We start from the raw sequence: 27,395 nt of genomic DNA, 5'->3' as shown, positions 1-27,395 counted from the left end.
TGTCGTAATTAGACACAAGTCACATTTTCAGATTGATATTCATCCACCTGCTAGTTAACTAAGTAGGATTCGCTGTATTTCCTCCACATTTCGCTCACCACTAGTCACCGTGCTGAACCAGTTGTCGCGCTTGACTGACAGCAGGGCTCCTACTGAATTCCCCGCCGTTGGGACCAATCAGCTCCGGCGGGGGGCGGGGCCTGCTCCACCAAATATTCCCAGTCTCGGCAGCTCGCAGTTACTTTCCATCCAGGTTTCGGAGCAGCACTAAGGCATCATCGCTACGCTGTGTGCGGCCGTGTTGAGGACGATATCTGCAGGACCGAGCCGCGGCACTTGTTGGGGGAACCTCTAGTATGAGAACTTCCATTACAGCTCCTTTGATTTCTTTCATTCTCATATTTTACCATTTTTTTCATTTTGACCATCCGACCTCATAGTTTTGCCCTTCTCATTTTTCTGCTGCTGTCACCCACAGTTTGTAGCTCACCACCACCACCACCACCAGCAGCAGCATCTGAAGGGGAATATCTCTCCATTCCAGCCCCAGCCTCTCTGTCATTTTCTCTGCTGCTGATTTGGATTTTGGCGTGCACTGCTGGACTATTACGCAGGGGGATTTATATTTTTATTGATTTCCATCTGCCGCCTGGCCCACTACTTTTTTTTCTCTGTGAGGGATGTATAACAGCGCGGAGAAGTGTGCGCTCTGAACAGGGGAGAATATACACCCGCTGCCGCTGAATGAACTACTGCCGTGCGCCTTTGCTTTTTGGAGCTCCTCTGGAGATGCTCTGATCTGGATTTGCGCATCTCTGAATCGGGATATAAGCTGAAGAAATTGCCACGGTCAGCCTTTTTTTCTGGAGCGCTTGATTTGTTTTTTGTGGACATATTCGACAAGGATTGTGCGCGCAGGCTAACCATGGGGGACTCGATGTGGAGATATTATTTCGGAGTTTTGTTTATTGCCTTCAAAGTGGACTTGTGCCGGGCGATCATCCTGGAGTCCATCTACTGGAACACAACAAATACCAAGTAAGTGGAACACAAGCCGCGCGAGCTGCTGCTGGCCCCCGCGGTGCCGAGCGCTCTCCCGTGTGTCGGCGCATTTCGTGCCAGACTCAGTTGAAAAATCTTGCAATTGAATGTTGCTTTCCCCGCCACCAATTGCCTATATGGGTAAAATAGCACGAGTTAACATGGGGTAGTTAAACATAAGCCACTCTTACATTCAGCATACATTAAGTGAAACAAAGAGCTCTCATAGGAGCGTGATTTTAAATGTAAATGATTATTTGCCTCTTATCCTCACAATACTTTTCCACGACAACTATCTGTTGAAATCGAGACTCGATTACATTTTTTTTGTCAGAAATAAAAACAGTTTATAGTGGGTCGTGAGTATGCCGAGTTTCCCACAGAACCTTAATGATCTGTAAAACATCTCACATCGATCCGTGCCCGCTCTGCAGCTTCACTCCGGAGTTTGTATTCCGAGAGGCATCGGGGTTAGGATACTAAGACACGCTTTACCCTACATGATAAACACATCACCCTAAACGCCTGTCAAGATAAAGAAAACTGTATTTAGCTCTGAGTATGGCGTTACATCTAATCTGGTAGATTTACTGTGTGGGAATATTTACGCGCAGTGGACAGGGCCCGCTCGGTCGCGCGTAATGGAGGCAGCGCACACACACACACGCGCGCGCGCACACACACACACACACACACACACACACACACACACACACACACACACACACACACACACACACACACACACACACACACACACACGGCTCGGTAGTGTGTGCGATCCATCGGTTATTCTTTGTTTATTGGCATATTTCTTTATATTTGTTTTTTGGATTTTAATAGTTTTAAGAAAATTAATTTTTAAGGTAACTTTACGCATCGCTTCCTCGGTCAATAACAACTTGGACTACTATGATTCATATCTGACTGTAACAGGTCTGAATCAATTAAAAATAGCAAAGCTTTGAAGCTGCACTGAGCTCATTAGCAGGCCTGTTTATTCATGCGGTTGAGTTTCCACTGGATAAAATATTGGATATCATTTTTATCCCCAGTATTGAAGATAATTTATATATGAGATTGGAGAGGAATGGGTCCTCGTTGTGCTTTACGTGACGGGTGGAGGCTTCATGGAGCAGCCGGGGCGCCCCGCCGGGCCTCTGGAGCTCTGGTGACGGTGTCCAACACGTTGTGTGGGTACAATTAAATGATGAATTGAGCAAAGTATATTATACTGGTAAGGTGACGCACAACCTTTTAATATACCACCGTGCGCATTCTTATGGCTCTATACATCCAGACATTCTCACTGTCGGTCAGAATCCTGCATTTAGAAGTGTCGGGTTTGACATTTCAGGATGTCTCATACACTTGTGAGTATATATTCAGAAAATGGTGCATTAGCTATGACCATTACTGTGTAGATTAATATGAATTAAAGCAAACAAACACGGGCTCCACTTATTCCCCGCCTGTTCCCCAATCTAAAATAATCTAAACACTCCATGTGCCTCCTGAATATTCCAACAGGCCCAGAGAGGCGGTTAAAGTCTTTTATTCGAGTAAAAAGGTGTTTTTCTCCTCCTCTACACCCCTGCTCTCAGCCCGGCGGGGGGCGCCCCTCTTTGTGGCCGTTTCGTCACGGCTAAACTCCAACTCGCTCAATAATTCAGCTTTTGGCTACGATGCAGCCCAGAAAGCCCCTCTCTGCTTCCCTTCTCAGAAATGCACACAATGGAGACGTTATGATCGTCTAACAGGTGTCTATTGTTGCATGGCCTGCAGGCTGACTGCTGGAAATAAACGCTAACTTGTGTGCACTGGGGCCACGTCTGCGCCATGTATTTGAGTGGAGGGTCTGCGGGACACACTGATCTGTGTTCTGCATGAAGCACCCGGCCTTCTAGCCTCTTGACTGCCTCAGCCATCTGTGTCCCGCCGTGTCTGAATCTCATCGGTGACGCACTCATACTTGATCTCATTGTTAGACAGACAGGCAGGTTTTAAAGGTTAATATCGGTTTTGGTTTTCACTACATATATTTCAGCCCAAATGGCCCTGTGCTGCCGTGTGCAGTGAGTTCTTTGTTGTGCTGTAGAGCCATTTGATGACCATTTGGCCTTATTAGAGAGACAGTGAGACAAAACACCCCACATTGATTTCAGCAGGAAACATTTGCTTGAATCCGACGTGTCGAGAGATCTCAGTGTGAAGCCAATGCAAAGTAGTTCACAGCAAATGTGCTTTTTTAAATGTCATGCTATGTGTTTTTTGCTTCCTGGCAAAGGTTGTTTTCTCTATAGGGATCAACTCATTTTGTGCTTTTAGAGAACTTCTCCATGTTGGAGCTGCAGCTCTTGTGTCATTTCACTCTTGATTTCGTAAAAGGAGGACAGAACCCAAAAGGGGAACATGGTCCAGCCTCGGGGAAAGTATTCAGGCCCCGGGCTGCCACCAATGCAGAGGGCATTCCACGGAATTAGTGTGTGCCTGTGCGCATTCTTTGCGTTCTGTCTGGGTGGGTGAGGAGTTCAGAGGTAAAAGGCCAGAGAGTGATATCATTGTTTGACGACTCACCTCTTCCTGTGGAGCTAACACTGGGTTGGAGCACGGCACAGGGGGGACAATAGCTTCAGTTGGTAGTTCAAGTGCTCTGGATGCAATACAACTCAGCTTTTTCTCAACATATTTGGGACATTTCATATAAAGTTGTTATATTATTACTCATTAGAACAGGTGTCAAACTCATTTGAGTTCAGGGGCCATATTCAGCCTAATTTGATCTCAAGTTGGCTGGAACAGTAAAATCATAGCACAATATCCTTTAAATAACCACAACTCTAAATTCTTCCCTTTGTTTTAGTGCAAAAAAGTACATTCTGAAAATGTTCACTTTTAATGAACTTTTTTTCTAGCAAACGTTATGAGCAACCTGACATTTCTTAAGAAAATGTGTGGAAATTCAACATTTTTATGCCTCAGTTTATTATTTACACATGTACATTACAACTTCTAGATCACATTGTATTTACAAAGGTACAACACATTTAGTCACCGGTATCTGGATATGATCAAAACTTTGAATGTGATGTTTTACATTCATTTCCACAGCTGTGTAGTAATCCTCCTGGCCATCTGAACTGACACACCACCATAACTAAAGTAGGAACTATAGAAGGTTAAGTTATCCCCCTGCCTTGTAAATACAATGTATACATGAAAAGTTGTGAAAATTGCAGTTAATGTATTTTTACACTTTGCGCCCCTGCATTAGAAAAAGTAAGAAAGTTAGTTAAAGTTTCAGAGTAAGATGCCGCTCATTTTCCACACAGCTACAGTGTGATGAATAACTTCCCTGAGTGTATCATCCCCTTTTCACTGCTTGTTGAAAGTCCTCATGCCTGCCTGTGTGTCGCCCACTCCCCCCTGGTAACAGAGAACCCCCGTGCGTGAATATGTTTCTGCAGCAGGTCAGCAAAACGCTCCAGAACCTCTGCGCGTTCCTCCAGCTCGTCTCCTCGTCTCCTTTTTGACTATTCAAGGAAGGATGAATGTTAGAAATGTGAAGGCTGCGGGCCAGTCTAATGCCTTTGTGTGTGTAGGCTGGGGGAGAGGATAAAGAAACAGCCAGGCTCTCTAACACACTGTGTGTACTAAGTGTGTGTGGAAGATAAAACCCACCACGGGGCCCACGGCTGTGTCGATTAAACCTTATTGTTGTTTGCGCCTTACTACTTTATTGCCCTTGTGCATGAACCTACTACTACGAAAAAAAACAATGACCCCACCACCACCTCCCTCCACCTTTCTGAATCTCCCACACACACACACACACACACACACACACACACACACACACACACACACACACACACACACACACACACACACACACACACACACACACACACACACACACACACACACACACACACACACACACACACACACACACACACACAAACACACACACACACACCTCCTTCTCGTGGTAATCCATGTTGTAGTTGGGAGGGAGAAACAAAAGCGAGGCCTGCTTTACATGGTTTATGTAAAAAGGAGCGCTCCCTCTCCTCCACTGCAGTTCATTAAGAGATTACATAGAAGCCCCCAAAGGCCCTTTGTGACCGGGCAGTGACGGGGGCACCTCTGTGGGTCCTATTTGTGAATGCACAGGGGGGCTGTGCGGTGGTGGGGGGGGGGGATGCATCGAGATGCAGGTCCATCATGAATGACTGACGAGGCCTTGTGCTGAATGTAATGTCGCCGCCCCCCTCTTCCTCAAACTACCCCTCCTCTCCAAAGCCACAGTCGCTCTGATTTTTCCTGTCTTCCTTTTTTCAGAGATAGAAGGATCAGTTGCTTTAATTTAGCCTCATCGATCAGGCGGAGAGGTCAAATGGAAGCAGCAGTGAACTTTAATAAATATATTGTCAACAGATTTCACACAACTGTATTAGCATTAATATTAAGTTTAAAAAACAAATATTAGGTTCAACTTAATATTATTGCTTTCAGTTGACCTAATACATGACATTTGACGTCATAATACATTTCATTAAAGTCAGTTTCTTCAGTGAGTCAAAGTGAAATCCTGCACATCCGGGGGGACAGAGGTGGCTTTTGTATAATGATTCCTGTCCAGTGATGATTAAGATTGTGTAATAAAAAGAACAGGAAGTGAAGGAATATGAAAGAGAGGGGAGATAGTGTCGGGCCCTGGGGGCGGCCAGGGTAATTATGTCTAGGCCTGCTCAGAACCCATAGGCCTGGATTACTGGATGAAAGGTAGCGAGACAGAACCAGAGAGAGGGCAAGGAGAGGGGGGGCGACAGGGGCGACAGGCGTCCTAAAAGACCCTCGTCCCCCCCTCGGCCGACAGAGGGCGAAAGCCGGGACGCTGTGAAGAATGGCGGCTGGATTAACCCTCACTCGGCCTCTTTGTCTGCCGCCTTAATGAGTCCTTGCGTTGCAGCTGGGATTCCGAGTCAAACAGTTGCTCTTGATCTGTAGTAAAATACCCCCCCCCCCCCCCCACATACACCTCAATCATATTACTTTGTCTTCTCATAACTGGGGGAGACCACCGCGGCTGTTTTGCCACAAATCCTAGGAGCGGTCTAAATAAAAAAGGCTGTTTGAGAGACGGGGGGGGGGGGGGGGGGGGACAGAGAGAGAGAAGGAAGGAGAGATTTAACTTTACTTGTTGTTGTCTTTTTGACTGCAGCGGTAATAACCTCAGGAAGTAGGAGTACAGTCCTCCTGCTGCTTCTTTCCTTTGCCCCAAACACACACACACACACACACACACACACACACACACACACACACACACACACACACACACACACACACACACACACACACACACACACACACACACACACACACACACACACACACACACACACACACACACACACACACACACACTAGAACAGACAGTTGAAGGTGGAGAGGGCTGCAGGACTCTGCACCTGTGTCTCAGGCTTGGCATTTCACTTCTTACATGGTTTTAAAGTATCCTGGAACCTGAAATGCACAGCTCCATATTTCACAAAAGATAATATTATCCATGTGAATGTGAAAGTCATGTTCACAAAGGCAGCCATGGACCTCCACTAAAGAGCAATCACAGTCCATGCTTTTAAGAGCCCATTCCAAGAAAAGCTGCGAGGGCTTTTTGTTCGGAGAAAATTGCAGCTGTCTGATTTTGCCGTTTCATTATGAAAAGCCTCTCAATAGTATAAAAGCCTTTATTTCTGACGGAGGTTGAGAGGAGAGAGGCACCTGTGGCTGGTGGGGTCAGAGGTGGAGCTGGGTGGGGGCGGGGGGGGTTTGGGGGCGGGGGGCAGGACATTTAATTCAATTTTCACTATCTAACCATTTATTTGGATTTAGTTGATGTTGGACTGACGGACTGTTTTAAAGTACGAGAGTTTTATAGGCTTTCATTGTATTCTACCTATAGTCTATCAATATGTGTGCTAGTTGTAGTTAACCAGTTCCCAACAGTGTTTAAAGACACTGCTGTGTAATGGCAGACCTTAACAATCAGGAGATAGGGGGTCAGGTTCCTATATGTTTCCTGCCCCTCCCTGCTATCTGCAGTATGTACAGCATGACCTTGTGTACCTGCTGTTAGCTTCTGATGGTGCCATCGGCCAGGTGTCCTCGCACAGCGCAGGGCAGGGGGAGGGGTGATGAATGAGGGTCCAACGGGACATTCTCCATGTCTCTGGGTTTTCTCTGAGACCATCCAGCATAGCTCATATTTGCCCTCAATCAGCCTCCTGGCAGCTCCTCTTTAAAACCCCACTCAAACGGTTGTATTGGTCTTTGTCAGCAGTTATTGAATGCTCTCATTATTAGCTCTGTAAATCAGCTGGCTTACACACAGGAGTGTAATAGAGAGGATGCTCTTGTCCCCCCCCCCCCCCCCCCCCTGGCTAAGGTAGATCTCAGTTTTGAAAAGAACAGGAGAGAGCCATTATGATACCGTATCGGTTGTTCTGACAGGAAATCTCCCTGTGTTGTTTTTGTGTGGGTGTGTCATGCAGCTAGGCTGGTGTGTTAGCTTTGTGTCCACTTCGTCATGTTTTTGAATTAGTCGACCACTTGTAGCAGTGATAGCATGCATGCTAGCAGAGCAGCAGTTCCCTGGTATTGTCAGGAAGGTGTTGGTGAAATGTGTCATGGGAAAGATTATTGATGACTCACTTGTTCACTATGTTTGCTTGCACAGAAGGTGTTGGCCTGGGCGTGTGTCACATTTGAACTTTTTAAGTTTAAAATATTTTCTCTTTTAGGGAGTTGAAAATAATTCTTTATATAAAATAGTGTACCAACATAATCAGTATTGTAACTAATGATAAAACCCCTAATTTAGTTTGTCCGGCAAACAAACAGGTTATTATTCTAATAAAGGAGAACAATAACACAGATGAATCATGCACAGTGATGGAGTCTAACTAAGACGTGCATACACAAGTAGGCTACTGTACTTAAGTACAATTTTGAGGTACTTTACATTTTCTGCTACATCGTAGTTTCTACTTCAAAATATTGTGCTTTTAAAAAAAAAAGAAACCCCACTTACAGTTACTTTTTACATAAATAACATGTTTGTATGATATACATTTTCCTACTTCACTCAGGTATCACTTCTTACATAATCACCTGAACGCTCAGGACTGTGACACACATGGATCCTGATGTGCAAAGCATGATGGGAAAGGGCGATAAAGGAGGATAGAGATCTGCTGTTGTGTTGTCATTACCGAGTACTGAAGCACTTTTAGATTAACCTCGCTGGATAAATAATGACCACCACGTGATGTGCTACACACTCACGCTAACTTGCACACACACACACGCATGCTTTCACCGCTGTATAAACACACACTAGCACACGTGAGTGATTGCCTGCAGTCGTGCTCACACGTACACACAAGGTTAATGCACACACCTTCAGCTCCACAGTGTGTGCATAGAAGTGAAGCCCCCCCTTAGGCTTTGCTAAGGACCTTTCCTCTCTCTGGGCTCTAGTTCTCGCCCCCGCTTCCACGCACACTCTCATGATAAGACGATGCCAGATGGCGCTGCGATGCATGAACATACATTCCCCATCTCTGGGTCCGTCACTGGACACACGGTGCCACCTCTGAGTGTGTCCCCAGGGGGCAGAAAATATTCACTCGGCCTAGTTAGCCGCCGCGCTTGCACGTTGTTAGCTTGCGCGTGTGTGTGTAACCAACTCGTGCACGAGCTCAAGCCGGAAGCAAGGAAGATGATGCATGCTGTTGCAGGAGGAAGGAGAAATAATGTGTGACTGTATCATTTGAAAGAGTGTGTGACAGAGATGAGAGAAAAAACATGCTTCTGTCATAGCTAGCATCCCAGGCTTGTTTATATATATATAAAAACGATTATGCGTTGGATCCCCCCCCCCCCCCACCCCGCTATTTCATTTAGTGGTCTTTGTTAATTATGAATCGACTGTGCCTTGCCACCCGTCCCCTGTGTAGAGGCTCGCTGCCGCCCTGCGGTGGCTCTCTTTGTAGTCAGAAAAAAAAAGAAGCGAGTAAAAGCCTCACGCTGCAGAGCAGGAGAGTGTGCTGTTTTCAGTCTCATTGCTTTTGTAATGAGAGGATCTTATAGGCTCTAATGTGGTTTATTCCAGGAAAAGAAGCCAGTTAGAGGTGCCAGGCAGCCCACACTTAAACATTTGTTTTACAGTATGTGTTTATGTATGGCTGGATGGAGATTTGTGAGGGAAATAAATAAACAAACCTCATCAATTATCAGAAGGTACAACTTGTAAATAATTAAGGGTCATTTATCAAGCATTATGTCAAACCTCTGCTGATTCCACCCGCTCAAATGTGACGAGTTGATGATGTTCTCTCCTTTATACAATTGTAAACATAGAGTTGAACGGTTTTTCAGACAAAACAAGCCTTGGTTAGCTATAGAACCAAGGAACGGACAATATAGGTGAAACTTTTAAATACTTTTACTGTTTATAAATCTGCCCAATATCATTTTTGATTGATCAGTTAATTGTTCAATGGGGTGATTTCTTCTTCTCCCCCACCAGACACATACATGGAATCGACACAATAAGCCAAAATGGTTCCCATAGACATCCCCATCATCTTCAGTAGTCAGTATGTGCAATGCATTCCTGTCTATTTACTTGCAGCTCTAAAAAGCCTCCAGGGCCTCCACAGTTAACACTTCAAATTGTATTCAAGCGTGGGGGCAAATTGGTTTAGCAGATAAATACAAGGTTTCACCTCCAACTGGAGTTCCAACTGTGAGTGTGTGTGTGTGAGTGTGTGTGCAATCATGCTGCGGGGGCTCTCAGCGCTCGGAGACTAAATGGCGACATTATTTTACTTTTGGGAAGAATTTAGGGAAATACAACTGCACTCCCAAACAAAGCCCTGCAGTCCAAGTGTGTTTCTGCAGCTCTTCCTGTTTATGATGTTGCCTCACCCAGTCCGGGATTTTTAATTTTCTGTTTTGTTTCTGCCGTTTCTGCCTTTTCCCTGGCATCCGGGAAGCCTTCTCCTCATTTATCCAGTTCATTATTCCGTCGCTGTCACAATGCTGAAGAAAAAGCTGTGATTTCATCCTCAGATACGGGGTCACTTTGCACCGCATGCACACATATACACACATACCACCATTATCCGTCATCATCTAAAATTAATGGATCCAATCAGTAATTACCACATCAATAATTAAGCTGACTTCTCTTTTTTGTTGAAAGATATGGAGAGAGGCTCAATGGCAAACACTCCAATCAGCAATGCATAATGGATGAGTTATCATCAGTTTCTCTGCAGCCTGCTAATATCCTCTTTCCCTCCTCTCCTTTCAGATTTGTGCCGAGCCAAGGCGTGGTGCTGTACCCCCAGATCGGGGATAAGTTGGACATTGTGTGCCCCCGTTCGGAAGCCGGGATGAATGATGCCGTGGAGTATTTCAAGGTATACATGGTGCCCCGGGACCAGCAGGATAGCTGCACCATCACCAAGGCCGACACGCCACTCCTCAACTGTGTCAAGCCCGACCAGGACGTCAAGTTCACCCTCAAGTTCCAGGAGTTCAGCCCCAACCTGTGGGGCCTGGAGTTCTTCAGAGGGAAGGACTACTACATCATCTGTAAGTACATGTCTCTGCCTGAGGGGGCAATAAATTAGGCTTTGCATAATTGAAGGGGAAAACAGCCTGGAGCAGTTCGGCAAGGTCGAAGAACCCGGTGTTAGTGACGCACTGAATTTATGGTGGACTTTGTTGTGGGGTTTTCTGTTTCTGGTGGATAACTGGTCAAAGACAGGGTGGGACATTATTCTGGGTGTAATCCTTTCAACACTCAGTTTTGTAGCATCAGGTGTTTGATCAGTTTGATCAGTCTCTGTGGTTGATGGACACTGAGATTTACAGGAAGTAAACTGAAGTACATGAGTCTTGGGTTGAGGGGAAGTCGCCAATGCTTAATTGGCAGATAGAAGCTATCCTGTATGATTACAATCTTTTTTTTATTGAGCACATAAGTAAACATTTTAGGTCCATTTCAACGTATGCTCAAAGTCCATTCAAAGGAATTATGTTCTTCTTAAAGATTTTCCTTATGGAATTTGCTTCTGGTACAAATCAAGCCTGGAGAAAGATCCAAATAGACAATGGGAATATTAAAGCCAGACCCTTCCAAGTTGTAGGAAAAACGTTGCCTGTCAGAATGTGAATGTTTAACACGCTCAGACCGCAGCGCTCACTCTGTCATGGTGCAGGTGCGGCTGATTGCCTGTGATGTACTAACGTCGCCCTGGTAGGAAGTTCTGATCGGATTTTAGCGACGGCCCCCTGGTTTGAAACATGGGAGGTGGACTAAACCATCTGTGTGGCGCTGATAGGGGGTGTACCGCAGATAGGACCATCTGTGAGGCTCTGCCACGGCCATCTGTGAGCTGTCACAGTAGGAGAAGGCCATCTTTTTGAGTGAGGAGAAGGAAGAGGGGAAGAAAAGGGAATTGAGGGAGGAGGAAAGAGGAGCAGGAAATACTGACTCCAAACAGTCTGTGGGAAGAGGAAGTTGAATTCAGCAAAACAAATGCACAAGGTAATTGTATTGTACGCTATATGTCCCACTTTAAACCGTCCGCAGAAGCAGACTCCTGTGAATGTAATGTTCCTCTGAGCTCCACAGAAGTCCCACAGAGAGGTCAGTCAAACAGCTGTTAGAGAAACCACAGACGCATTATTCTCATTCAGTCCGACCTCAGTCAGTTTCAAACTACAAAAGCAAAAGTGGCTGCTCTGTCACCAATGTGTCATAGCTGCAGGATATTTGCATGGGGGGGCTGCTCCTGCTGTGTAAGAGTCTAACAGCTGCTTGTGTGGTCTTGCAGGTAAGACGGGTAGCTATGTTGGAGCAGTGCGGCTGATTGCTTTACAAAGGCTCACATTGAATTTAGATGGAAAATAAAGAATATATGGGACTAAACAGACCTGTGCAAGCAAGCAAGCACATGCATCCACATACACAGGAGCCTGACAAACCATCAGATGTGGTTTGTGTGTGTGTGTGTGTGTGTGTGTGTGTGTGTGTGTGTGTGTGTGTGTGTGTGTGTGTGTGTGTGTGTGTGTGTGTGTGTGTGTGTGTGTGTGTGTGTGTGTGTGTGTGTGTGTGTGTGTGTGTGTGCTAGGACTACAAAGGCTTCGTAGCCAGACACCATCGCCCTCCGCTCCTCTCCCTCCCAAAAGCTGCAGTTAATTATTGATGAGCTGCTGTTTACTCTCTCTGGTTCTCCCGGAGCTCTGCCTGCGCTCCTGCGGCTGAACGTGGTCACACTGTGGTGGATCGCATTCAGAAGTCAGGGTTAAGTTCGGGTTAATGAAGAACATGTCTAAGAAAGAGCAGCACGGGTACATTTAGGGGTGCATGTGCTGGGTGCATGGGTGAGGGCAAACACACACTGATAACACACTGTTCCTCAGGAGGCTGGAGATGGAGCAGCGTCTCTTTGCACACACAGCTGTAGCGGTACATCCATAGAAGCTATTGAAGCTATTTCTCTCTGTGGCACAGCTTTAGCAGACCAGCATATTCAATTTCCAAGCGCCTTACGTTGAAAACCTCTCATCTCCATCAACATGCCGAGTCGACACGTTGGAACAGAAAGAGCTGTGCGAAAGTTCAATTCGGAACTTTAAAAGAAGGGTCGGAAAATTCAAATGTTGCACTTCTTGCAAATTCCCTTTTCCGTCGACATTCACACCCCCCTCTCCGTCATCCCGCCTTCCTTCACATCTACCCAAAATGCTAATGTGTAGCCCAAAGAGGGGAGAGGGAGCTGTTTCTCCATCGGCATATGTCACGTTTTGCTATTAATTGCCTCTCTTTGGCTAGCTCTGGCTCCAGCTCTGGCTCCAGGTCTGGCTCCAGCTCTGGCTCCAGCTCTGGCTCCAGCTCTGGCTCCAGCTCTGGCTCCAGCTCTGGCTCCAGGTCTGGCTCCAGCTCTGGCTCCAGCTCTGGCTCCAGCTCTGCAGCTTTTGAACAGCCCTCTGCAGCTGCATTGTGGCCTATGTTGCCTTTTTGTGTTGAATCGGCCACTTGGTGAAGCTCCAGCTTTGCATGGGCAAACAGCAGCAGTAAAGCACAAACACACACAACAAAAAGAGAGAATGAGAGGAATGTGCAGAGGTGTGTGTGTGTGGAATCAGTCTGATAGTGGTTGTTTCTACCTTGCAGTGAGCCAATGTGTGAATCTCTGCCTATAACTGCGTGTGTCTCCGTGGCAGAAGGGAATACAAGATACATATTTGCCTGATTTGCCCCGTGCAGCTCCACCTCAAAGCATCTCCATCTTCTGTGTGTGTGTGTGTGTGCGTATTTGTCCGACCCCCCCTCCAGTAGTCCTGTCCAAGATCCATCAGTGTGACACAGCCTCAGAAAGTTCACGGCGAGGAATTCATTAGTCTTTTGGAGTGAGCACTCGATACGTAATTAATTAACCGGCGTTTAATCCTCCATTACTTCTCACAATGGCCAAGGCCCCCACATCAATGCTACGGATCTGAGTCTTAACCAATTGGATTAGCGCTGCCTTGCATTGAGTATTGTGCCAAGGCTAGACCTAGATTAGACGAGTATTTCAACCCCCCCCCCCCCCCACACACACACACACACACACACACACACACACACACACACACACACACACACACACACACACACACACACACACACACACACACACACACACACACACACACACACACACACACACACACACACACACACACACACACACACACACACACACACACACACATCAGACCCATCCATTGAAGCAATCAGGCCTCACTACTTGCCTGTCTCTTCCTGTACTATCATGAAGAGAAGACAGACGGGCAAGAAAAAGACGGATACATGTGTAAGTGTGTGTGTGTGTGTGTGTGTGTGGCTTTGCAAACTGCATATTGTGAGTTTGCGTGCAAAGCTGTATATCTGCAGATTTCTGTTACTGTCATACACGTGGGCGCGTTTGTGTATTTTGTGCATGCGTGTGTACTTCGGTGTGCCTTTTTGAAAGCACAATGCTGCTCCAGTTGAGAGCAGATGAGTTTGATGTGATTGTTTGCGGCAGCACGGCCTGCAGGCGAGGACGTAGTGAGCTGGATGATTACATGAGCTAAAGAGGGAGAGAGAGAGAGGGGTCGAGGAGGGGGAAAAGAGAGAGGAATAAATAAGGAGGGAAAGGGGGCAGAAAGAGTGACGACAGCGAAAGAGAGCTAACGAGAGAGAGGAGAAACAGAGCCAAAGGGAACGGGGGCAGAGGAAGAGACGACGAGCTAAAGAGGGCAGGCGAAGGACGAGCTGAATTTACAGTCAGAGCACACATGCATGAGGAAATGTCATCAAGATTTTAATCAGCCTTTGCCTCAGTCACAACAGAAAAATAGTCCCGTCAACTCCCTGCTGATTGTCGTGTGATACTGTGAGAGGGAAATTCCTTTCATTAAATCAATATACCATTTTAAAATGTGCTTTAATGCATTTTCTGATTTGTCTGATTCAGACAATCCGTTCTTAATTCACCCCAATACATCTAGGGTGGCTGTATTAGATTGTTGGGGACCTTGTTATCATTATGATAAAGGGAGACAGGATTATTATACTCTTCAAAAAAGTGTCTAAAAACTCTCAGACGCGCTAAATCATAATGTAACCACTGCTGAAATTATGGAGTGAAGTGTTTTTAAATGATGGATTTTAAATGTTGGTTAGTGGTTTTTGGACAGCTTTGATTATCCGGGGCGACCCAGCTTTGCCCTGGCCTGTTTCTGAGGGTCACCGGGGTCCCGAAATGCGGAGGCGCCTCTGTCACGGGTGATTAGGGCACACGGTGGTGAGGGGTATTAACCAGCCCATAACCCCAGCGCTGTGGCGACAGCTCCGCAGCAACACGATGGATGGCAATTAATGCTCAGCGTTTAGATCATAGCTGCCTTTGTCTCTTCTCTTCCTCTTTTCTTTCTGGGGAAACATCCTCACTCTGTCCATCCAATCATTCTCTAATTCTCTGGCTGTGTGCATTATCTCTCTTCCTCTCTCTCTTGCCTCTTCAGTCTCTTGTTGCCATGCCTCAGCTCTGTTCCATTATGGGGAAAGGCATTGTCTTTATGCAGAAGCTCATTGTGTATTAATTAAACCCACAGAATTGAGCAATTTAAGCGAAGCCCGCTTTCAAAGTCTATTTTTCAAGCTTTACAAGCCTATGGATACTGTACGAGATATAATTTCCTATTTGAACTTTGTGAAAATGCCATAAAAAGGTCATAACGTTGTCCCACCACAAATTAAATCATATACTTAACTATTTCAAAGAACAAAAAAAGACACAACCTCATGTGTGCTATGTTAGCTCAACTACCCTTTGCTAATCTGAAACTAGCTCTAAATGCTAGCACAGCTATCTGTAGGATTATCTTGCTAGTTACATGAGTAGAAAGCAGGAGCTCTGCATATTTATATGGATTGCAGCACACAATTGAATGCCTTGAAGGCAGGGTTATTTTCCACTCTCTTCATTTGATAAACAGTAGAAAATGAAGTTAGGTAGCATAAATTAAGTTAAGGAGAGTGAGGACAGTTGGGAGTGGGGGGGACTGACTTGATGTATGTTTACGGAGCAGGGGTGGGATTGTGGTTTGAGCAGTGGTGAGCCGTCAGGGCCCTCTAGGGCCTAAGATATTCCACAAAATAATATTTAAAAACATTTAAAAAATATATATTTTAGTTATACATTTTTTTTCTTTGAGGGAAAGGGTGGGGGTCAGAGGGCCTAGGTATAAAAGTCACGGCTTGCCACTGGGTTTGAGCGTGCTTTTTTATTTATGCTAGTGCTAATTTCACAGGTGACTGTAACACACACACAGGCTGGCTCAAAGTGGGGACACTCCCTCGACACACTTTTACCATTTGAAGCTACATACAATGTGTGAGGTTAAAGTTGTATGTGCGAGAGTGCTGGGTAAATGTGTATATATGGAGTGGACCCACTCAAGCTGTCACTTTGGTCTCAAGCGGTACTTTGTCACAGGCGGTGAGTGATTTTTCCTGATGGCCTTTTTCCCCAGCTGCGGAGTCTGCTCCTGCATTAGTGCGTTAATGTGTTTGTGTGTATGGGAGCATGTGTCGTCTTCGGCCCCAAAACGCCCATATTTACGTCCTAGTGAGAAGATAGACTGTGAAACTCACGGTGGAGATGGAGAGCATAGTGAAGGAAAATCCGATGTTCTCTCTCATTGTTTCTCTCTGGGAGGTCACAGTCTGAAGTAGTGGGTTAATCTTTCTCACTATTTTTTCTCCTTTTCCCCTTCTCCCCCACATCTCTCCCTCCCCCCCTCCCTCCCTGTGAGTCTTATCTAAATGCTGCAATGCCAGCTAGTTGACTAAATCCATTTGTGAGGTTCTTGTATGACCCACCCCCCCTCCTCCAACGTGTTCCCCAGCATTATGGATTAGCTGGTTAACTCTAGCCAGCTAGTCTGTCAGCCTGGCCTCGTCTGGCTGGGCCGAGGAGGGCCAAGTCATTCAGCCTGAGCCCATTCAACAATCACATTCTGTTTAAATCCAAGTCAGGCTTTCTGGGACTGCAGCCTTGGCATAGTGAGTGTGTTTAACACTGCATGTAAAGGGAAGGAGAATTTAAAATGACTCCCGATTGAGGGATTTTTTTCTGGCTTCTCTTAAATGTCAAGAAAATGTTGCAGCCAAGTGGGTAGTTTAAAAAAAATCTTGGCAAGGAAGATGTTTCTTTTTTTCTGTTGTGAGTGTTGATGGATGTGTTAAGCGATTTATAGGGACCAAAGGGAAAGAATAAGGCAGGAATGAAGGAGGCGCCACAGACATAAACACACCTTCTGTTTAGTTCTCAGCCATGTGAACTCCGACCTCTCAGGCTTTTGAGCGTGCATGCACCTCGACGCCTCAAACCCAAACGCACCGTGGCCGCGCTGATCGCTCCGGAAAGTAAACATCGTCGAGGTGGTTAATGACACCCTGCAGGATTGGTAATTTCATGTGTGTTGTGCTAACAGGGTTATGAAATGAACACACGCACGTCACACAAACACACAGGGCACAGGAGCACAAGCCTTTAAGGAGCTTTGTCTGTAATGTGCTTTTCGGTCGCCACTGAAAAGCCATAGGTCAGCCAGAGAAGGAGACAGGGGGAGAGAGGAGGCGAGGGAGGGAGGGAGGGAGGGAGTCCTTGTTAACATGCTCTTTGTGTCCGCTCCCATCACCATCTTATTGAAGCAAAGGGGTTTCGGATCAAAACTATTGGTAGCTGGGTGGAAAGGAAAAAAGGAAAGGGGACAACATGAAGGAGGAGGAGGAGAAAGGAAAGCCCATCTTCAAGTTTCACCAGCACCTGCCTTGATGGAGAACGAAGGGGAACATAACATACAATTAAACAGTATATTAATTAAAAAAAGGTAACATCTAAAACGCTAGAATAAAGTGTGTCTAATTGAAACACTGAAAAAGATAACCTTATGAATTAGAATGATGTTCTGAGGCATATAAAGAAATTGAAATGGAATGTGTTTGAACTTTGCCGGTAACAATCCCTCCATACAATCTACAAGAATTTAATTTAATCCTCTGTGAAATAAGAAAAAATGTGCAGGGGTAAAGGGGGTGTAGGGAAGAAAGCATGGCCGCCCTGGAGAGGTGGAAACTGGGGATGATGGGGTGTTGTTCTGGGAGGGTAAAGAGGAGGAGAGACTGGAGAGGAAGCAGAGGGGAGGGGAGGAGGTGGGGGGGGGGGGGGGGGGGTCAGTATGGTGAATGCGGGCCACTGCGCGCTGGCGGAAAGCCAAGCTGCTAAGCCCTGGCAGCTCGTTAGCCTCTGTGTTACTGACCTGATAGACCACAAGCCCCCCCCCCTCCTCCTCCTCCCCCCACCCTGTGCCCTGCAGTTCTGCCCAGCAACCTCTGGGGGCAGCACAGATACAAAGCAGAGAGGCAGAGCAGCAGCTAATGGATTTAAAGCAGCTGATTGAGTTTTCCAGGGGGGTGTGTGTTGGCCACATCTGTAGTTTGAAACAAGTACACTGAAGAAACAGAAAAAGGCAAATAACTGTATTAGGTTAGTTGAAAGCAATACTTTTAACTTGAACCTAATATTTAACATCAATGCTTCCATTTATCTAATCCCGTTATGTGAGGTCTGTTGACCTACTACATTTCATTCAATTCAACATTTCAGTTTTTTCAGTGTATAGATTTCTTTTATCAGAGTGCAGTTTCACATCATCTGCTCAACGGGCCCGTTTCGTTCCTCCTGTCACATGTGGGCCGTCCTGCAGCCCCCTCGAGATTCCCCCCCGACATCTGCCCCTGTCCCTTAAACACAGTGTTTAGTGGAGCACTGCTGTTTTCTCCTCTGTTTATGTGCTTTTGTAGCTCTTTTAAGCGATTTTCATCCAAGGGCTATTGAGGCATTTATCACCTCCCTCTGCTCCCTTAATTTCACCGCCTTCCTGGAAAAGTGCCCTATTTCTTATTATTTTTAACAATTCCTCATCCCCTCCTGTTAATATATTTTTTCAGTTGTCAGCAGGTTCTCCTTCTTTAAGCCTGGCAGCCAGTTTGGCATTCAGATCTGAGCATTTGAGGGGCTTTTAAAAATCCAAAAGTGTGTTCTTTAATGAGCGGCTACCTCTCTCTGGAGTGTCGTTAGCGCAAATGCACGACGCACCGCCAAATTTCCTGCAGCTTGCCAAAATGGACGCTGTCCCCTCTCCTCACCTCCCTTAACTGCCTCCTTCATGAGGCCCATCAGCACAGTTAGAGGTATGACAGTCAAAATTACTCAAGCTAATTGACTTTGGGGACGTGAGGAGTAGCGCGTCCGAGGTGATGAACAGGTGAATTGTGATCTCATTAAAGGGGATATGACTCATTTCCTGCCTCGGAGGAAGGCTTTCAGTGCCTCTGTGGTCTTTGGGAAATGGCTGTTTTTCCGAGATAGACTGAGGCATATATAGCAACACAATTTCCTCCCGCACTGCCTCTGTACAAGATGCTGGCAGTGACAGCTCACTCTAACCTCTCTCTCTTTGCCTCCTGCAGCTACATCTAACGGCACAATGGAGGGCATCGACAACCAGGAGGGGGGAGTGTGCAAGACCAAGTCCATGAAGATAATCATGAAAGTGGGACAAAGTGAGTATTGTGTTATTGAATTACGGTTCATGAGTGCCTGCAGGCTTACGTATTCTGCCACAATGCAGCGCCGGTACATTGTGCACAACTGTGCGAGACTCTGAAAATGCCCTAATAAGGTCATAGGAGGCTGTGCAGCATACAGCTCCATCGTCTCCATGACACCTGGGGCTGCGAGGGGGCAGGAGATGTAATCTAGCGGAAGCCTTATGCGCTCAAACACACTCACACACACAACATTGCGTATGCCTGCATGCACACAAGCACCAGAAGCATCTGCTGTTCTACACGCTCTAACTAGAAGGCTTTCTGCACACAAATTGAGTTTAGAGGCGTTATTCTCATGAGTTATGACCCTGTATGTGGGACTCCCACACACATGCACAGTTTGCCCCACACCAGGTCGGACACTGTTCTTTATTATAGCGATAATATTCATAACTCAGTTGCTCGGCTGCCACCCACAGTGGTTATATCTCGGGGTTGGCCGGTCGTCAGCTCGAGCTCCAGTGCTGCTGAGAGTGGCTGAAGGTCAGGGAATTAATGGCCGCTGCACTCCGAGGAAGGAGAGAACAGGTGCTGAGCAATATCTGAGCCTCCTGTGTTAGGAGCTGCCTACCATTCGGGGGCTTTATTAAAAGTAATGTTCTACTTAGTGTGGTTTCGGTACCATTGAGCTTGGGCTCATCGCTGTGGTTCTAACAGCAGATGCTCAGGGAATTACTCCTCCGTTTAGCGTGACTGTCTGCACATCACTACAAGCACAACAGAGGTACTGACGGACATTTGAGATACATTTAGAAGCAAATGGACCCATTGCAGAACCTAAAAACAACCATTAGCTACTCTTAATAGTCGATTACAGTCATTTCTGGGTCGTGAAGAGCCATATGTACAAAAACTGTTTGTTTTTAAGTGGATCTAGTCAAATAAATGTACACTGTTGAAGCATTTGGAGGAACATATTGTTGTATATGTTCATACAAAATTCCCTTTATTGTGTTTCCCTGGGAGTTGCATGATTGAGAACAACCTTAAAATGAAACTAAATTCTTATCTATTTTTATTTCAGATCCCTCTGACCCTATTTCACCCAAAGACAGCCCCACCAGAGTACCCTACTCTCCCAAGAACCCAGATGGCAAGGAGGCCTACAACCCCAACGAAGTGCTGGAAAAACCAGGTGAGATCCCACACATGAATCTTTAATCCCAGGAAATTGGTAATTGAGTGAAGGACTTATCAAAACTATTCGACATTTAGTGCGTGCGTTTGTTTGGTCTAACTAAAAGCAGATAGCGCCAAGTAAGCATGTGTGTGTGTGTCTGCGCGAGTCACTGAGGTGTGCATGTGAAAGTGAAGGAAAGAAAGGTCAGCAATTCATCAGCCAGTAATTGAATGTTGCCCATAAAACTGATAGGCATCTCCGGCCTCTCAAGGACTTATAAGGTATCTCCCTGCTGGCCCCGTTCCAGCCTTAACTCGCCGCTTAAGTGACATTTTCAGGAAAATGATCTGATCGCTGTCTGCCATCTTTTTAAACCACCTGCTCTCAGTACAGACGCACGCTTGTCTCTACAGCCAACCACAACTCAGACAGCGTGCAGACCGCTCTTATCTCGGCCTATTATATTGCAGTAAGAAATCTCCAGAGAAGCAAATCTGACTGGCAATTTCCTCAGCGATCTGTGATTAGAAATAAAAAACAGGAAAGGCAAAACAAAAAAGAACAAAAACACCTATATGTAGGTTTGGGAGGGCTACTTCCTCTATATCAAATGCAACGGCAATATATTAGAGAAGACATTAACATATAGCTTCACCTACTGAATAATAACAGAACAAATGAACGTATATATTCACACTTAAAGAATTAGCCTACAGAACAGAGCTTATAGAGAAAAGATAACATGTTATCCTTTACAACAAACACTATATGCTCTTTTTAGTTCTTACTAACATTGTAATCCTGCTAGTAATCCCCAATTTGTGGAAATGGAACAGTAATCTGATTACATAATTTGTATGTAACTGTAAGGGAATGCAGTTTGTTGTGCTGATTACATAGTCCATTACTCCGTAAACCTGCCTATATGAGCAGCCTTCTCTCCTGGCTCACTAAGGGCGTGGCATCACCTCAAATCTGACTGACGTGGAGCATGCAGCTCTGCCCCCTCCCTGCCTGTTAAATCCATGCTGGCAGCGCTCTCTGCCGACATCAGCACCTTGCTCTCTCCTTTTCCCGTCGTCTGCCTTGCTTTTTTTATGTCTCATCCCTCCATCCCAAGCACATGGGCGTCAGAGTGCTATGGGCAGTGCTTCTGAGGCAGCGTAATCCCCTTGTAAAACAACTGAAGGGTCTCTGCGTTGGGCTGCCTCCCATCATGTATCCACTCCCCCCATATACCACAGCAGAAGCACTTTGAGGCCCTCAGGAGAGCAGGAACCAGACAGGGAGCCTCAGTAATCCCGCCTGCCCGGGGAACGTGGTCCAAATCACCCGCCCCCCCAGGCGCTGGATGGGAACCAGAATGTCCATCGCAGGGAGTAAGAGCCCAGCTCGGCTTCCATAATTGATGTCCCCTGATGAGCTCAAATATTTCTCTCTTATTTTCGTCCCTCTGAGGCTGCTAGTTATAAAATGAAGTTACTTTTTATGCCTTTTAGAATGCAATTTATCTAAGTGCCTGTATCTATCTCAGCCATTGTATCTCCTATCAGGCTGCGCTCACCCTACTTTCAAGGTTGCAGTCTTCACCGCCTGAATTTGAATAGCCACCGATCGAATGTGACCTTTATACAAAAGCCCTCCATAGGAAGGCTTCACTCTCAACCACGCTGCTGCCGGCCACCTTTACTGTGGCCTGATGAAAAGATGGTGAGGAATGAAAGGGAGAGTTGGGGAAAGACTGTGGAAAACAGATTCCTTTTGTTAGAAGGAGTCAGTAAGCTCAAACTGAAGAGTTTATTCGATCATCTGAAACCTGCTGATACAAAATTACAGTTTTGGAACTTTTCCAAATCAATGCAAAAATCATGCCTACTTCCAAACTTACCAAACATTTTCTCTCAAATTCTTTTTTTTATGCGACCAGGAGCTAGGTCTGTCAATCGTGTGTGTGTGTGTGTGTGTGTGTGTGTGTGTGTGTGTGTGTGTGTGTGTGTGTGTGTGTGTGTGTGTGTGTGTGTGTGTGTGTGTGTGTGTGTGTTTGTGGATGCATGAACGCTTCTGAGTGGACACAGCTGTTGTGAATTTGCGTCTGTTATTATTGACTTTTGTCGCTTGTTGTTGTGAGTCAGCCAAGTGCAAAACCAGGAAAACCGGTCTGATGGCATAGCATACAAACTACTTTTGAGTTCACCCTGATTCCTGTTTTGTTTATAGAAGTGACATGCATTTCCTCCCTGTATTCACCCTTCCTCACCTCTGTTTCCCAGGTGTAGCACCCAGAGAAGGCGCCGGCGACGACAGCGGCGGAAAGTCCTCGAGCGGCATCGCCTCTGACGCTGCCATCTTCGTGGCCATTGCTTCGGGCAGCGTCATCCTCATCATCATCATCATCATGCTGGTCCTTCTGCTGCTCAAGTACCGGCGGCGGCACCGCAAGCACTCGCCGCAGCACGCCACCACGCTGTCTCTGAGCACCCTGGCCACGCCCAAACGGGGCGGAGGGGGCGGGAACAATAACGGCTCGGAGCCCAGTGACATCATCATCCCTCTCAGGACTGCTGACAGCGTCTTCTGCCCGCACTACGAGAAGGTCAGCGGCGACTACGGCCACCCGGTCTACATCGTGCAGGAGATGCCGCCTCAGAGTCCGGCCAACATCTACTACAAGGTCTGAGGCGGGACTTTTAAAGCAAGAGAAGAACTTGAACAATCCCGGGCAGAAAAGCGGGTTTTTAGTTGGCACCGCCGGCATGCCTGCAATCACTCTTTCTCTCTCTGTCGACTCCTCCTCCTCGTCCTCCTCCTCGTCCTCCTCCTCGTCCTCCTCGTCCTCCTCGTCCTCCTCCTCGTCTCTGATGTTTTTTCACTACTTTTTCTTTATTGCTGATACCTTGTGGCACTGGTTTGGTCCCAGTCGGTGCTGACGGGGCGGGTGGAGGGAGCCGGAGAGAAGGCTCCTGCCGCCACGGCCTCCGCTCTCTGGGGGCTCTTGGGAAATAGAGGACAAATCTCTTTTTTTCCCTCGATGCTGCTCCCGGTTTTGTTTTGTGTACTGCAGCCAGCATTTTAGAGGAACTGAGTGTTGAGGGGTCGGAAGGTGAAACGGATGCACAGCTTTTTCTCGGACAGAAGGACGAATGTACGGATTGGAAGGTTAACTGGCAGGAATTTTTGACCTCACATTTAAGAGAGACTACTGCTTGGAAAAAGAGACAAAAAACAAGCGAGGAGGAGATGCCAGAGAATTCGGGCTGACCATGAACTCACAAAAATGGCCGCCCTCCCTTAATGCCCACTAGCCGGAGAGACTCTTTGCGTTCAGCAGTCGGACGAGGATTCTCACCCCGATTCCTCTCCGGGACTTTCCTGACTGACTCATGGAGATCACCCAATCACCCTGCCACACACATGCTCACCATCACATAAACACACATTCACCCACACACACAGACACATTGTCTCACCAGTGAACTGTTTGGGTTTAAGTGTGGATTACACAATTTTCTCCTCATTCCCACGTATGTTTTTCAGAAAGTCACTTCTCCTAGATGAAGGTTTTAAGCAAGAGGAATAGATTCCCTTTTGTATTGTACTGTCAACATTTACTGATCTTGTTTATGTTCGTATCTGGTTTCCATATGTGGATAGAGAGATGTTTTTCTTTTCCCTTGTCAAATCGTGTGTAACGTTCAAACACAAGTGACCCAACAGTTGGCCAGGAGTGGCCAGAGCAGGAAAAGTGAGGATTACACAGGCGCCCTCTTGCTAATGGGTGCCTGTCAGGTCTGCCCAGGTGGCTTCTGGGAAGAGTGGAGGCCTCTCGTATACATAGAGCAGCACTTTTAACCCCTTTCTGGTACCTCCACTCTTCACAGCATTCACAGTGATGGCTAGAGATGGGAGAGCAGCTGTATCCCGTCAGATTTACTAGTGAGGGCTCGCCTCATCTTCTCCAGAACCTGGGCTTTTCACACGGGAAAGTGTTAGGGGCAATAAGAAATCCAAAACCCGCCTTACTGACGTTTTTCACATGAGGTGAAGAAGAGGCCTGAGATGTAGTTGAGGTTAGCGAAGCTGGCTGAAACAGCTCGAGGTACTGTACTGTTTACCCCCGGGGTCCAATGATGAGCAAGGGTGACAGGTGCTCTCCTATTCTTGTTAAAAAATTAAAAAAGCACAGGGACATCTTCTTACATCGTCACTGTTTCTCAATCTCCATTAGCATTTCCATATTGTGATCTTTTTGATTTTCTTATTTTTCTTTTACAATATAGATGTACATTAAAAAAAGGACATTACGAAAGATGAAATAAAAACCATAAAAAAGTCAAATAAAAAGCAGAATTTATTTACGATAGACACATAGAGCACAGGTGTTGTCAGGCGTTAGGGACAGGAGGAAGAAGTCATGTTAATATATTATGGTATAAGTGCACATTATGCAATCTAGGTTTTTGATTATTTTATATCTCTCGACCCGCTGAGTCCCGTATTTCATGAGCTCTCGGTCCTGGGAAACAGGACAAGGGTAGGGGGGGGGCAGGGCTAACTCACCCAAAATAGCTCACATTGGTGTACACAAGGGCAGAGTAGCTGTGTCTGCCACACTCACTCAGTGTAGCATCTCCCAAAGGATAATTCTCATGAACACCCAATCCCCTCAAACACACCTCCATGTGCATGTGTGTATGTGTGTGTGCGCGTGTTGAGCATGTCCATATTTCAGTGCATCACATTCATTACTATCTTTGGCTTTGGATCATAATCGTGACTTAAGCAGTTTCACAGAGCATGCATCAGCCCATCATCCACATCGCCATTTGTTCATGAAGAACATCAAATTTCACCGAAAAGCCAAGCCTTGTATGATCTGAGGTTTGTGCCTCTAAGAGGCCACAAAATCTGCAAATATGCAATTCTTATTTATTTTTTTAATCGATTCTGAGAAGAAGAAAAAAACCCACCTATGGAAAGTGTTCTTAACAACAAACAAATGACACAAAACTAGCAAAGTACGTCACACAAGCCTGCTGTTAGTTTTTATTTCCTGCATTTTTTTGTCCTATTATTTGAACCTTTTCTGTTTTAACGATGTGCCGTAGTACAAAGGTAAACTGTGAAACCATTAAAAAAGCATATATATCACACCCGAACAGGTATTTAAGAAAAAGATGAAAAAGACACACACAAAGAAATGGCTGTTTAGTTGCTATCTGTCTGCGGCAGAATATGACAATCTTATTAGTTTATTTGAATCTGACGTCCTTTTCTTAGCTGCCCCTCGACTAGCGCTCTCCCAGCGTTGAGCAGGTTTGGTTCTGACGGTTCTGAAACGTGGAGCGATGCTGTGAGAGTCTTAGCACAAAGGCTAGGAGAAGCACCTCAGGCTTCTGTAAAATGCCTTGCTCGTATGGTCAGCCCTTGGTCACTTGACTCAGTAATTTTGCACCGTACTTCTGTAGGTAAGAAACTGTAAATACATTAATGTTTGTATTGTATATGGATCCTGGGTTGTTACAATAGCCTTATTCACCTTTTTAGGAAAGTAAATGAAAAAAAAACGATAGAAAAAATTGAATTCACTTCAGTAAAACAGAGCATACTACTTTTTTGGTAAATAGCTTATGTAAATATTGACCAGAACCCAATAAAAACATTTTTATAAACTCTTAAAGTAAGATGTTTTGTATAAAATTTGAATTTTTTGCTATGTATTTTAGCTAGCGCTCGATGGAAAGCCTGTGTCCTCCCCACTCCCTCCCCTTTTGCACTGTTTCCATGGTAATTTGGTTTTTAAAAAATGAGAGAAAAAGTTGCCAAACCGACTGCTGCATATTTGTGCCATAAGTGTGTACCATAAATATTTATTGAATTAGTTTCTTTTTTTTCCTTTTTTGTTTTTTTAACGAATGAACTTCAGTCCAGTTTGTAAGTAACACAGTATTATATCTGCATTGTTTGTTCTCCCCCTGGTTTTCTTTAGTCATGTCATGGTTGCCGGGTGGCTGTAGCCCTGCCCACCCACCCCCCCCCTCGCAGTATGAGATGGCCAGGCTGGAAAAAATGGTTTTAACATTGACAATTTAAAACAAGTTCAAAGTGAGGATAAATGACACACATTCCACCAGTCTGTTACAAACTGAAAATGTTTTTCAATAAAATGTTTTTCCTATGGACGCGCTGTCTGCCTGTGTTGCTTTGTTGCCTTCAAACTGCATGAATGAATAATTTCCATATTTTATTGTGTCACACAGCTTGACAGTACAGGAGTTGATGTGACAGTTTCATCTACTTATTTATCTGGGAGCAGAATCACTCCTGAGGATATATTTCACACAGTCCACTGCTTTATGTCAGACTGTCATTCACATGATGTTTTCAGAGAACATTTGAAATCACATCGGCACATTGTAGCTTTTACTATTATAAGAATTGAAATGCAAAAACATGCACAATCATTTTCTGTTCATTAAAATACACTATGTGGTCAAAGACATATAGGACAACTTTAGTTTAGTATTTACTTTCACTCCGTGCAGCGCAGCGGTCAAAAAACCGTGTGGCTTCAAACCAAAAGACACCAAAAAATCATCCTAAGGACTTTATTACCAGATGATACAATCATAGCCTCAATCAGCTCATTGTCACAAGGGTGTGGTATTTATACTTCAAGAGTTGAAAACAATGAATTAATAGTGTTTACTATCTTATATATTCAGTTTCCATTTCCAATATTATATCATTTTTACACATACTTAAACAGTCAAATAATACATCCATAATTGTGGCTCCTATAGCGACAGTGCTGACAGTGGCTCAGTCCATAGCCAGGACTTGGCCTGGTAACCTGAAGGTTGTCAGTTCAAGTCTCGGAATGACCGAGTACTGTGGAGGTGCCCATGAGCAACACTAGTTCCAAGGCGCTGCTCCTAA

General features: G+C 45.6%; 1 protein-coding gene and 1 long non-coding RNA gene across 2 annotated transcripts in view; one reads left to right on the top strand and one right to left on the bottom strand.

Moving 5' to 3' along the window:
- Positions 1-27,395, bottom strand: part of LOC307028307 — a 378,320-nt gene that overhangs the window by 277,423 nt on the left and 73,502 nt on the right. The gene's annotated exons all lie outside the window — the stretch shown is intronic.
- On the top strand, positions 243-26,636 carry efnb2a (ephrin-B2a). Its single transcript, XM_079662944.1, has 6 exons — positions 243-354; positions 479-1,038; positions 10,430-10,713; positions 19,199-19,291; positions 20,364-20,474; positions 22,730-26,636. The coding sequence occupies exons 2-6, from the start codon at positions 926-928 to the stop codon at positions 23,134-23,136; spliced, it is 1,008 nt and encodes a 335-aa protein (XP_079519070.1). The 5' UTR covers positions 243-354; positions 479-925; the 3' UTR covers positions 23,137-26,636.

Source organism: Notothenia rossii, assembly GCF_949606895.1.
Source record: "Notothenia rossii genome assembly, chromosome: 2".
Lineage (NCBI taxonomy): Eukaryota > Metazoa > Chordata > Actinopteri > Perciformes > Nototheniidae > Notothenia > Notothenia rossii.
The sequence above is the reverse complement of the archived record's forward strand: the minus strand, read 5'-3'. Positions and strand labels throughout refer to the sequence as shown.